Raw genomic sequence first — 14,348 nt, 5'->3', positions numbered from 1 at the left:
GGTGAGAAGAAACAGGGTCTCTCCAAGGAAATGATACTGTGCACATCTTTTAGGAGGACTTTCAGTCCACTGGCAGGAATACCTACTATCCAGACCTAGAAGCTGCCTCTGCTGGTCAGAGTGTATAGTTCAGTGCAGCACAGGACAGGAAGTAAGCTGTGCGGCTTGGGGAAGCTATGAAGAGAAGGGTGGAGAGTGAGCTTGGAGCCACTGGATGAGAACTAAGTTTCACTTTTTGAAAAGATAGCATCATTACTTCTGCTTAAAGAAATACCGGGAATGTAATATAATGAGCAAAAGCAGAAAGACTAGCAGACCAGTCAATATAAAATACCAATCTCTGAAGCACAGAGAATTCATTCAAACGCATCCTTGCTGAAGCCAGGTCTTCTATAGGAAAGTGAGTGCAATCTGTTCTAGTCTATCCAGCTGGCAGAGTAAACTCTGCCACCCACTGCAGAAATGGATCAGCAGAACAAATGCTTGGGGATAGCGTTAAATCCTCAGCATGACTCACCTCCACAATGTTGAAGTTCGTCATGTCTCAACCACCAGTGCTCCCCAAGCTGCCACCAGTTACCACTGATTTGTATAAAGCTAGATTTGCAGAGGTTACGGTTCATAAAAATGCCAAAGAATGCATACATTTGTAAAGTAAATGTATGCATATTACATATTTTAAATGTAGTTCTCTTTAAAACTAAGAATGGTGGCCAGGTGCTGTGGTGGGCATCACACTTGGAATCCTCAAGTAAACAGAAGCAAAAGTTTAGACCTAGACTGTCACTGCGCTGTTTGCTCAGCACCGTCTCCTGGATTTTCTCATTAAATGGGGAGTTTGAAAGCCAGGATTCCAGACGCAGCCTTACCACGCTATCCACATCTGCCTCATCTCAGACAGCGCCTCTTTCCTTGTCTAGTGTCGAGGCTCAGTTTCCTGCTCTCCCACATGAAAGAGTTTTCAAATGGGCTCCACAGATCGCACAAAGCCTCTTCAAGGGCCCCTCTGAAGGATGAAGGGCAGCATCCCGCCCGTTCAAGCTCTTCAAACGGCACCTTTGCTTTTATTTGCCTGACAGTTGGCCTGTAGCAAGACTTTGGAACAAAAAGATCCTAACACTTTAAACATTTGAAAGTCAGTCACCGACCCAGACATTTCCTAAGGTCCTCTCCACTCAGAATGTCTCCACATCTATAAAATGGAGGTGACGGCTCTTGCTTAGGTGGCTGAAGGGTCATGAAGGCATTCTGTGTGAATGGAACATGTGAAACGTGGGAGACATTTAATGTGTTAGCCAGCCGTTACTGCCCCCACCCCGCCCAGCAGGTTTCACTCAAATAAGCCTGCATGTCCCGTGACTATTATACTTTGAATGTTAAGTGATTACCTGACAAATGAGTAACCTGTCTCCTTTATGCCAGCAACAGCATAAAAATGTCTTGGACATTTACCTTGTGAACATAAAAGTTCATTCTGTGTTGTTTTGTTTTGTAGTGTGTGTGTGTGTGTGTGTGTGTGTGTGTGTGTGTGCGCGCGCCCTGTAGGAATCAGTTCTTTTTTTTCACCATGTGAGTCCTGGGGATCTTTGTCAAGTCCTCAGGCTTGGCAGTAACCACCTTTACCCACCAAGCCCTACCTTGTGAATTTTCTTCCTATTTTTATTTCTACCTTTTATATATTCTACACACACACACACACACACACACACACACACACACACACGAGTTTTCCTCTATGTCGTATTTTTTTTAAAGTACTTCTAACCATGCATTTATGAAAGTTAACAAGTCTGTGTGTTTCAGGCTTGCCAGCACGTGGGAAAGTGACATCAGCGTCCACCCTTTAACCCTGCCCTCTGCCACCTGCTTGGAGCTGCTGTTGATCCTGTCCAGGAGCAACGCCTCACTGCCTCTGTCCCTCCGCCAAATGAATTCCTTTCAGGTAAGGAAGAGCTCCTTAACTAAGATGTTTTTCAAGGATCCTGTCATTCACAGGAGATCAGCCATGAAGAGCCACAGTTTCAAATGACGATAATAAGTAGCACACTGCAATGTTCTCTTCAGTAAGTGAACACATGCAGCCTCGGAATTCAGGGACTCTCGAGCTTTGGCAGAACCCATAACTCTCTAACGCCAGGTCTTGCCCTAACCTCTGAAGGCTTCTCTAAGAGGCCTGCGCTTGACAACCATGGTGCTGACAGGTGTTGTCCTTCCTTGTTTCCCTCTCCGTGCTAAAAACTGTTAGATTCCCTTCCTAAAGCTGGCCCCCAAGAGCTATTTCCTTATTTGGCCACTGACTCATTCCTGAGACAAAACACCAAGATCCAACAGTCAAAATTCATTATTTGACTAACATGTCCAATCAGGATTTACCAACTCACTCTAACACAGATTCCCTCCTGTTTCTCCTTAAAAACCTACTCCTGCAAAAACACCTGCTTGCTGCTTGCTCAGCCCCCGCCCTCTTTGCCCCTCCAGGAGGTAAATGTGATGTCTGGGTGTGTCCTGTTGGTCCCCTAGAGAGGACCACACAACTCCTAGGGGACCAACCTCTCTTACACCCTCATCTTCCCTTCCTCAAGAGAAATGGCAGGAAGATCTGGCCAAGAGGCCTGTGATTGCCACTTCCTTTCTCCCAACTTTGATTTAGAACAAAAACATCAAGTCATTTTTAGTGGCATTGCTCTAAGCTTGAAGTCAGATGCTGACCGAGTGTTCAATGGGGATGGAGGACCCATGTTCTCGGCACGGTTCTCCCTCCTGAGCCCCTCCCTTAGCCCTTCTCCCCTCCGTGGATACTTATGTATATAATTTCCTGCTACTCATGTAGACTGAACAACAGGCATACTTCTTCCCTAGCGGCCAGCAAATTGTCATATGAGGTGGCCAAGGAGAATTAAGTAATGGCTTGTGTTGTGACCTAAAGCTACCGAGTAAAACTGAGTGTATCTCTCTGGCTTTTGACGATAGAAAAAGTACTCTTAAGCCCTTAGATGCTGGTGGGAGAGGCCCACAGCGCCAAGAAGTGAGTGTGGGTCGAGTTGGCGGTTCTTGTGAAGGGGGAATCACTGATGGTCCTAGGACAGTGTCAAGATCCATAGATGTGACAGTGCTCCTTGGTTACATGGCAAAACAGGATGTGGAAAAAAAAATCAGGAAATGGGTCAAAAGGAGCTGTTCTGGTGTGATTTAATCCATGTTCTCTAGGGAATCTGTTCTATCAGTCATCTCTGTGATTTGCTTCCTTTGTCTGAACCTTGGGCGCTAACAAAGTTTTAGACTCTGGCTTCTGCGTACCTGTGTTTCTGGTGTTAACTGACCTCAGTCCTAGACTTCCAGAGGGGCTTTAAAGCATGCCCTCTCCTGCAAGAGGGAAACCGAGCCAGAAGGCCTCAGGCCTGCTGAAGACCAGACTAAAGCTATCCTCCCCCAACCCCCGACTTGACTAGGTGCTGACTGAGGGGCTGTCAGTGGCATGACTGTAGAGAGAGGTAGGGTGTATCTACCAGGGTGTCCACACACACTCTCTCTCGTTTTGCAGTACTATAAAAACTTTTATTTGTATCCCGCATTGACCTAGGAGTGATTTAAAATTCTGTAATCAGTCCATGTAATGAGTGATACAAACATTTGTATATGAGCACATCCTTTTATGGAGAGAGGTGTAAGAAACGTGGCAGCCATTATTTCAGGGGAGCAGCATTTATATTTTATTCTCTTTTCTCTCTTATGTACCATTTGAGGTGTTTACATCAGGTGATGGTCCCCACTTGTGGATTTTATGGCATGTTGGGGGCGGCGGATAGGACAGTCTTTCATGTATGATATAAACTGAGAATAACCTGAGGTCTTAAAGAGCTTAGAGGTACTTAGAGGTACTTCTAAATAGAAGATGAGAGATTTGAGAGAGGAAACGAGTACTTTCTCTACTTTCACCCTTTAAGGGGGACATCTCAGCATCCTATAAAGAGAGATGCAGGGAAGGGCATCCTGCCACCAGTGGCACCAGTATGCTTTCCACATCCCTAACGAGAGGAGCCCCAGAGTTGTCAGATCCTCAGTGGCCGGGTCCCTGCCGTGGCCACCCTACTTCCGGTTCCTCTCCTTTGCAGAGTGACTGTCACAGAACATGACAAACTTGGCAGAATCTTACGAACAATGTCTCCCCAAGTCTCATCCCCGTCCTTACCCCAGGAAAGATGGATGATGTATTCTTACCAGGAGCATTCTGGGAATGGCTCTTTTCAGCAGGCCTTTCACTCCACGTGAAGCGTCAGAAGAAACAGAGACGGCTCCGGTGGCGCTGGAGAAAAATAGTCTCCATTTCATCTGTGTAACACCTACTTAGTCATCTCCGATAACTGAGAGAGGAGCCACCAGTTCTGCTTGCATTTGAGATTGGTTTTAATTGGAAACTCACTTTCCCACACATCCACTCTAAGAGCTGTTTTAGCAAGAGCTGTGAAGTAGAGCGGCACTGGTTATGACGCCTCTCCTTACCGTCCAGTCCTCTTACTTCCCGGGCTGAGGTAGTGACTGTGAGCTGAGCTGAATTCTCTCTCTCTTCGGTATAACTTCTCTCTTTCGGGGAAGTGTCACAGTTCTAGCTTTGCCTCTGCTCTGTGACAACCCTTTGCTCTCCCCCAGCGTGATTATCTGCAAACAGAAGGCATTGAGAACCACTGTACTTTAGTTATTATGGAGGACCCAAGAAGAAGATGGGCGTAACCACTCCCTACTTAGAATTCTCCCATGGCTTCCTGTTGATAAAAAGGGACACAAGCTGTTACAACAAGCTGGTTCTGGCCGCAGCATCAGTGTACTGTTGTTTTTTTTTTTTTTTTTTTTTTTTTCTGCTATTAGGAGAGTACTCTGTGCCAGGTCTTTTAGCATGGCTAGTTCTCTCTGGCTTTCTCTGGTCTCAGCTCATGTGTCCTCTCCCACAAGAGCTTAACCAAACTCCCTCCATGAGTTCCCTTCTCCCCATCACCATTATTTTTTAACCATGCTGCCCTGTGAAATGATTGTATTCATTTGACTTCTTCCTCTACTAAAGTGTGTGCTGAGTGAGAGCAGGGGGTGTTATGGTTTGAATTTAAAACAGCCTTAGAGGCTCATGACTTTAGCATTGGGTGTCTAGCTTGTGATGCTGTTTTGGAGCCTCTTTTTTTTTTGGTTTTTCGAGACAGGGTTTCTCTGTGTAGCTTTGCACCTGTCCTGGATCTCACTCTGTAGACCAGGCTGGCCTCGAACTCACAAAGATCTGCCTGGCTCTGCCTCCCAAGTGCTGGGATTAAAGGTGAGTGCTGGGATTAAAGGCCTGCGCTACCACCCACTGCCTGGCTGTTTTGGAGCCTTTTAAGAGGAACTGGCTTAGCAACAGTGGGCCGTTGGGGGCAGGCCTTTGAAGGCTATGCCTGCCCCTGGTTGTAGCTTGCATTCTCTACTTCCTATCTGCTGAGCTGTGAACAGCTTGCTACCACACTCTCCCGCTGACCTGAGCCCAGCCATGCCTTCCCTACTGTGATGGACTGAGCCGTCTCACTGTGAGCCAAGGTAAATCTTCCCTTATGATTGTCATTTCTATTGGGTATTTTGTCATAGTGATGAGACAAGTAATTAATACAAGGGGAGTATGTGTTTTGTTCAGTTTTGTATCAGCAAAACATAGAGCCTGGATGTACAAAGCAGTTAAAAAAATACTGGATGGGTGGATGGATGCACAAGTAACATGCAAGTTGGCATGGGCATAGGATAGTCTAGAAATCAAGAAGACCGGGCTAGAAGGAAGCAGAGCATGAGTAGTATGTATCCAAGGTAGAGACAGCATTCTATTCTCTGCTTGCTTGGAACTGGACTCAGCATTAGATTCAGGTTTGAGGTTTGTCAACCAGGCTGAGTACCGATGGACATCTGCATTGAAATTGCAGCCTAGAGCTTTGTTCAAATGAGGAAAACATGAAGCGTTCAGTCTGCAGAAGGAGCTGGTTAGGGGCCAGTTGTGGTGGTATACACCTTTAATCCCAAACAAGGCAGAGGCAGGCAGATCTCTGTGAGTTCGAGGCCAGCCTAGTCTACAAAGCTAGTTCCAGGACAGCCAGGACTATTACACAGAGAAACCTTGTCTCAAACAAACAAACAAAAAGGATAGAGTCTTTCATTGGCTTGGAGCTCAACAAATAGGCTGAATGGCCAGTGAGCACCAGAGGTTCTCCTGTATTCTGCCTCTCAGGTCTGAAAGTACAAGCACACACCACTATGCCCAGCTTTTACATGTGGGTTCTGGAGATCAAACTCGATCCTCATGATTATGTGGCAATCACTTTACCAACTGAACTATATCCCCAAACAAGAGGGGTTTCCTATCCTTGCATTCCATTGGGAAATAGATTCTACAAGGTATTATTAGGTCTTATAAATATAATTTGACATCAGTCATGTAATATTAATATATCTAGGTGCTGTTTCAATGGTTTGCATTCATTAGTTCATTTCAGTTTCAAAGCAGCACTCTTTGGCGGGCATATTGTTCTTCCTGCTTCATAAGGCGGAAGCTGAGCCAGAGAGATGACCTTGACCGGCCCACTGAGGTAGTAATAGAGGCACACAAAGTGCCAAGCCTTGCTCTGCAACTCCCCACTCTTAACCACTAGATAAGGTTGCCTCTGGTCAGTTTTAGTTATACACGTATGTTTTTAAACAAAAAGATTATTTAAGACCTTTCATGTGCTTCAGTGTGACCTGGTTAGTTGAGGATTTTAAGAAATATTATTTCCCATAGGCACTTGGCATCAGGGATCCCTTTTTCTAGAGTCATTTGTGTGCTGTCTTTAAAGGTTTTGATGGCTGTGGCAGAGTAGCCTCTGCACATTTTTACAGGCTTGTGCTCATTTGTGCGGTTGTAATTACTGATTGTCATGAAGATGCCATTTATTCCATTAGTGACTATGCAGTTTTCTTTCTGGTCAAGACCACCTTAGTCAAAGTGGTACCCAGGAAAGAGACCTGCATTTGATGTTCCTCGGTACATACCAAGACTGACCAAAGGCCCAGAAGGTTCCTGAGAAACTCTGAAATCCCCCCTTTCACCTGCTCCCATTTTTGTCTTAGTTGGGTTTCATCTGCTTTAAACACTGTGTATCATAGTCTTACCTGCAAAAGTCTGGATAAAAGATTGAGCCATCTGGCCAAACTCTGCCTCCCTCCTGACTTATGCCTTAACTCCTCTGAGGATGCTCAGGAGGGCTCTTCTTTGGCACCTATGCTTGGTTAAAAGATACAGCCTTGGCCCCTGGTCAGAGGAAGCCACTTTATTCTTTCCTGTACCTAACTCCATCTCTATCCAGCTGCCATGGGCTGCTCTTGACCATGCAGACCATGTGAATGGAGTTTCCAAGGGTCATAGGGCCCCATAACTGAAGCTAATTGTTCTTCCCCAAGTGGATTGTTGCCTTTTTGTAATTAAGAATGTTTTCACAAATAATAGCCTTTGAAAAAACCTTCACAACTCTTATTTTAAAGGTAAAGAAAGTAATATGTGAGCAAATATATGTACATGATTTATACATACATACACACACATATATAACACACACATATATATTATATATATATATAAAACTATTGACATTCAGAGATAGTATTGAACCTAGACCTTTTGTCTATTATTATTTATTCCATCTTATGATAGTTGCATCAGAAAAACAATTGCCAAACAGTCCTGGATGTTGTACATGTGGTATTTTCTATCTGGCAACAACACATTCTTTTTTCTTAATATCCTTCTGAGACTCACAACCCTCTAACACCTGAGCAGGGTGAGGGACTCCCACCCTCAAGTACTCTGTGTCCTAGTGAATGTTTCCCTGTGTCAAATTTGTTTTTTGTGTATGCTATGTAGTATAATATGGGGAAACTATATAGACATGAAGAAACAAAAGGCCTTTTCTCATATCCCTGGATAATTAATTAAGGTTGGTCAAGGATATTTCCTTACCTCAGTGAAGGTGATGCAGTTGAAGCATTTTAAGATGAGATCAGGCATGTCCAGGCATGACCATCTGCAGCTGAAGTATTTTGATTTGAGGACACCCCCCCACCCCCCCAAGCTATTATAGATCAGAAGACTTTGTGCAGGTGAGTTTTAAAGTTAAGAATCTACTGACATTTAAAGTCCATCATTTTCATTTTCATAGTGGAAAAACCACATTTTCACCACCGTTACTCAGACATTAATCCTTTTACAATAATCCTCACACCCAGCTACCTTTTTGCCCCCATTAATATTTATACAAAGAATCATCTACATTGGTTTCATTAGTTTGCCTGTATTGCCGTCAATGGCTAAAAAGGCAAGATGGTGAGCGGTGAAGTTTAAGCTTAAAAACTTAAAAAATAAATTAAAAAAAAAAAAAAGAATACCCTAGTGCTATGCGGGCAGAAGCCTGGAGATTTTGCAGATAAACAGTAGCACTGGGCTAAAGAGGAAGTGAAGCTTTAATCTCTACACCCTTTTTCCTGTCTACTTTCATACATTGTACTCCACAGATGGCCTCATTCATTGTTACTTGCCTTACTCAATTGTGGGTAAATTTTAGCCATTATTGTTGTGTATTGTGAGTGTGTGAATGTCTGTGGGTGTTGGAGGGAGGGTTCTGTGTATGGTCTGTGCACATGTGCATATGGGGCCAAGGGAGAACATCAGTTGTCCTGTGATGTCACTCTCGTCTTATTCCCTTGAGACAGTCTCTCACCGAACCTGGAGCTGGGCTGGCAGCCAGCAAGCCCCAGCCATCCTCTGGGATCACTGCTTCACCACAACGCTGGGGTTCTAGGCACATGCACATCCACACTCAACATTTGACAAGGTGCTGAGGATTTGAAGCTGTGTTTTTCTGCTTGTGCGGCATTCACTCTTACACACTGAGCCATCTCCCCAGACTGCCATTATTATTTGTAAAGTGCCATTTTCCCCTGATTATAAAGTGATCATTTTTTTTCATAATAGAAAAAAGGGAAAACACAGAAAAAAAAACTCAAGAAAATTAAAACTACTAGAGAAAAAAGTGATGCCATTTTATTCTTCCTTACGTTTTCAATGTATCCTCACACAGAAATTTATATTTATTATATAAATTAGCCTTATTGAAGATGCTGAGCTCAGTGTCATTTTTCAGCACTTTCCTCTGCTTATTTCTGGCATGAAGGTGATGTTCTGGGAGACTGTTTAAAGGACCTTGGGAAGGTGAGAGTGCAGGGAGTAACCCCCCCACACACACACACACACACCACCACCACCAAGGGCTGCTGTGGGTGAGGTCAGGAGGCAGGCAGACCTGGACCGAGAAAGATGGGCATTGGTTCACATTGTCGCTGAGGACTTGGTGCTCCTCAACACATCGACAGAATTTTCTCTTCTTTCTTTTTATTCTTTCTTTTTCCCCCTGAGATTATGATATAATTTCACCATTTCTCCCTTCAGTTTTCTGAAATCTTTCTCCTCAAAATACATTTCTGAGTAATGATCTCAGCAGTTTGAGTGTGAAAAGATTTGATCTCGTCCTTCTTTCTGTCCTATCAAGTTTTCTGCACTGTGGGGAAATGAACAGGTGTTGAGCTAAATACAGCGCTCTTGTCTGAATCGTCCCTTCCTCTGCCTCCTTTCTAGTGGACGGTTTTGTACTCTAGTGTGCAAGGCTAGGCAGAAGGCCTGAGGAGTAAGTCGGCAGCCAGCTTCTGCAGGTGACCCTCGCTCCACAACTGGCTGCCTTACCTCTCAGATGCTCCCACATCTCCCATTCCTTAAGACATCTCTTCCTCTAATCAGCAGCCCAGGTTGCAGAGAAAGCTGGAGTGCCGTGGCCTTCTGTAGCTTTGATGGGTAGATCTGGTGGAATTGGGGGTGCTCTGCCTGCCTACTGAGGGAAGCAAGAATGAAGTAGATACGGCTCACTGAGATCATACTCATGACTCTTGCTTGTTGTCTTGTTTGTTTGGGGAATATGTGTGATTCATGCACTGAGTGCGTGTGTGTGTGTGTGTGTGTGTGTGTGTGTGTGTGTGTGTGTGTGTACACGCACCTATGCAGAGACCAGGGAAGAACATTGAATATCATCTCTGTTGCATCTCTGTTGTTCTTTGTCATGCTCTCTTAAGACAGTCTCTTGTTGAGCCCGAAGCTCACTGTTTCAGCTAGGCTGGCTAGCCAGTGAGCTTCCAGATCCACCTTTCTCTGTCCCTCAGTGCTGGGGTTATCAGCATATGGAGCTATGCCCCGCTTTTTACATGGTGCTGGGGATTTGAATTCAGGTCCTCATGCTTGCACAGCAGGTGCTCTTACTGAGTCTTCTCCCCAACCCCTATTGGCTTATTTTTGATAAGTTGGTTCTCAAAGAAATACATACTCGGGACTAAAAGTATAATTTCTCCCCATTAGTGAACAGTGCTAATTTTCACTTTTAGCTTAAAAATGTCTAGTCTTCTGTTGTCTACTGCATTTAAGTCTACCTGGTCCTCATGGCATGGTGGGAAGTGGAGGCCTGAAAATGAAGTGGGATGGTTCCAAGCACCTTTGTTTCCTGGGGGCATTCGCTGTGTATCTTAACAGCTGTCCCTGTGACATGGGAATGGGGAAGGCTAGCGGGAGAATGGGCGATGGCATGATTGCAGATAGCATTGTTTCTTGTATGTTACCATACTTGGGAAGCTTGCTTGGCATTCAGGTTTCTGAGTGGAAGCTGAGAGATGGACTCAGTAACGGGAGTGGACTAGGCCTAGTCTTCTGCACTCCAGCTAGTATCCAACGTGTTTCTCCAAACCAAGTTACAGGAAACACTTACATGATGCTAGAATATACCCTGCTAAAATAGGAAATGAGAGGAGGGAGATTCATTATGTTGACAAACACCTTGTCACTAGGTCACAGGGCTTAATTGTTTTTCTGCTCATTTCTTATTAGCCTGTACCTAACACAGTCTTTGACTGTGGAATCTTCGTCTTGAAGTGTATAATTTTCCTTCAGGGTTTGTCTTTAACTCCTTTTCCTTTCGCTCTCAAGTGTGCTGTAGGATGCAGGCGCTCCTTACTCTAACGCACCTTTCCGCGCTCTCTGTGACCACCCAGCAGACCCACCATCTTGCCTCTGGGCTTGCCCCCTCCCTCGGGGATGTGCGGCCTGTGTCCCCTCTCTCATCCCAGCCAAGCTGAGGTGGCCGGCAGGCCCTTGCACTGATGGAGGACTCTCAAGGTCTAGTTGTGGCTCTGCCACCCACTGGCTTGTGGCAGGGTTCCCATCAGGTGACCTGTGGGTCCCTGTTTCGTTGTCTGTAGAGGGAAGAGGTTGGGGTAAATTCTATTTTAAAGTTCCTTTTCAAAGCAGAGGCACGTGGAGTCATTTTGTCTGTTCTCAGCTGTTTCTGAGTTGTTTACCGCAGCTGCGTACTGTGACTCTCCTTCTTATAAAGGGATTAGGTCTTATTTCTTCTGAACACCTTTAAAATTTTTAAAGTACAGATAAAACAAGATCGCATGGTTGTTCCGTGTGTGTGCATGTGTGTCCGTGTGCAGGGTTCCAGCACACACTTCCAAAGAACCGAACTGGCGCCATAAGACCCATTCCCCCAGATGATGAGGTGAGGATATTGTCCCCCGTGATTCTTCTAGGCTGTGAGACTCAGGGTATACAGTGAAGTGGAAGCAGCAAAGAGCCCTTCTCAAATGGATGACGTATTAGAGCAAAGCAGGGGGAGCCCTGGATCTCTCCTCTTTTAATGTCTGTTTTCTCTTCGGCTTCATCCATATGGGGTTTCATGGTTTTCTTTTGACTCCAGATCCTGGTCCACACTGAAGCATACGTGACTTACGAATTTCCTAGTAGTTTTTGTGTTTGTATTTTATTTATTTCTAAGTGTTGTTACTCTAAAGCAATTTTCTTCATGTGAATCTCTTCCCCTGGTTGGAGCTACTACCAGAGGCCTTACTCTGCCCCCAAGCCTGGGCTGGCCGTGCTCACCGAGGGCTTCCTGGGGATAGACCTTTCTTCCTAGGAAAGGATGCTGATGACATATTGCTGTCTTTAGAAACAACACAATCTCAACATTGAACTGACTGAGCTCACTTTGCTCATGGAAAGAGCTGCTATATATTCTCAGGAGCTTTTCTGGCTAGAGGGGGAAACAGCCTGGGAAGGACGCCAGCCTTGAAGGGAATGATTGATGGGAAGGTGAACCTGTTCTAAGCCTCAATTGAGAACCTCCCGTGAGCCCTCCTGGTGATGACTAATTGCTTCAGCAAAGCCAGCAGATTTAGAAAATGCTCTGAGGCCCGAGGCTGCAGGGTTTGTGAGTTATCATGTTGTTCTCTTGCCCCTCGCCCCCAGTAGACATCCTCCTAGCCCAGTGGGGGAAGCACTGGAGTGGAGGTGGGAGCTGGCCTGGGTTCTGGTCTTGGAGGTGTCGCTACCTTGTCTGTGTACCCTTGCTCTTGTTCTTCTAACTCAAAACGTCACTGGTTCTGAATTTCAGGCATTCTATCCATGACAGAGTTGTGACTTCCATAGGCTTTGCCTTGACCTAGAGAACAACTGTTCCTTTGGAGGTTCGATGTCTGGAGCGACCTTCACAGAGGAGTGATGCTGTGTGGGCAGCAGGGAAGTTATCTCTGCAGCTTCATCCAGGGGCTTCTTGCCATTAGCATTGCAGTTAGCTGTCCACGGTTCAAGCCAGTGTGGCAGGCAGATCTGTGGGTGACAAGGGCTGTCACCGTACAGTCAGAAGCCGTGATCACAGAGTGCAGATTAAACTGCCGCTGAGATGGTCCTTTCAGGAGCTTGGGCCTTTTTTTTTAATCACTCTGGAGTTAAAAGCATTTCTTATTAAAAAATCAATTACATTTGTCCAGTTCTAGTGTTTTTGACTCTTTGCTGTTAGTAAATGATTCCATTTCCTTCTCATTTGACAAACTTGAAAGTCATTTGTGAAGGCAGTAAACACATGGGACACTGTCTTTCTGAAGCATCAGCTACTTCTTATGGAGTCCCCAAATACAGTAAGGATTGTAGCAAAAATCAGAGCATAGAAAACAAAAGATGTGATTATTGGGATTATCTGATCACAATTTCTGTGATTAGCAAGATAGTTAGAATTTTGATGGCCACTGTTGGGAAGTATGAGGTAGTATGTATGTGGTTTGGGTTATTAAATTTTACTCTTCTTTCCCTTCTTAAACATTGGTTGGAAAAGTTTTTTTTTTTTTTCTATTTAAAAACTATGCTGGAATGGAAGCAATAGCTTGCAGCTTTCTTACACATAAAATGCAAACTTTTCTAGCAAAGATGGAATTGTTCAGCACCTTTACATACTTCGCCAGGACAAGACCTTACAGTTTTTCAGTGGCCCAGTAGGCACAGTATGTGTTCTGACTCCACAGCTCCCATTCCTGCCATCCATTGATGTTGTCCCTTTCTCTCGAAGGCACACTCGTTAATTTTAAATATTTTAATATGTACCTCATATATACCAGTCATCTGGCATCCTGATTTGTGTTTTGTTTAGGTTTTATTTGCATCCCATATCATTTGAAGTTCATTTGCTGACAGTCTGTGAATGAAAAACCATAGATCTTTGTAGGTCATAAATGTCTTCGCCTTGTTCAGCTCCAAATGATGGCTAACTGGAGTGTAGGTCCTGTACCCTCTTCAGTGTGAAGACCTATCACGAGTTGCCTTTTGCCATCTAATTTTTTGATAAGACAGCTGCTTGCTATAAGACTACTTGCTGTTCCTCTGATGACAAATTGTCTGTCTATTCCTGCTGGCCTCTAGGATGTCATCCGCTGCTTGGAGTACTATAATTTGAGTGATGTCTAAGTGTGAGTTTATGTTCCTTAGTTCTCTAAGTCTGAGTTCCTCGGAAGACTTCAGTCTTTAAATCAGTTCTGAAAAATGTCAGTGATTGCATCTTCCCATGATCAGCTTCCTCTCATTTTCTTGGTGCGTTCCATTACCATATAGTAGTCTTTTCAATTTATTCTTCTTGTTTATTGTTTTGTGTGTGTGCGTATGCTTTGTAATTTACATGCACACACACACATAGTTATTTCTCTTGACAACTTCCTCAGTACTAGATAATACAGTTCTCTCATTGTTTTTCAACCCGACTATTAAGTGTTGTCTCAATTCATTCCCAACATACTATATTTTAATGACCTTTCTGAGGACATTAAATATGTTTGCTTTAAAATATTTTTAGCTTGCTCTGTTTTTATAATGTTTTGCCTGGTTAATTAGCCTTCTGCTTGATGATTTGGGGGCTAACGTAGGATTGAATTTCTCCACATGTCTTGGAATTTGG

At 44.4% G+C, this 14,348-nt stretch overlaps 1 protein-coding gene across 1 annotated transcript in view; it reads left to right on the top strand.

Moving 5' to 3' along the window:
• Ube3d (ubiquitin protein ligase E3D) overlaps positions 1-14,348 on the top strand; it is a 151,661-nt gene that overhangs the window by 86,571 nt on the left and 50,742 nt on the right. Inside the window, exon 9 of the mRNA XM_059267045.1 lies at positions 1,804-1,942. Coding sequence (XP_059123028.1) covers positions 1,804-1,942 — 139 coding nt within the window. The remainder of the gene's footprint in view (positions 1-1,803; positions 1,943-14,348) is intronic.

Source organism: Peromyscus eremicus, chromosome 7 (genome assembly GCF_949786415.1).
Source record: "Peromyscus eremicus chromosome 7, PerEre_H2_v1, whole genome shotgun sequence".
Taxonomy (NCBI): Eukaryota; Metazoa; Chordata; class Mammalia; order Rodentia; family Cricetidae; genus Peromyscus; species Peromyscus eremicus.
This window is presented reverse-complemented; position numbering and strand designations above follow the sequence as displayed.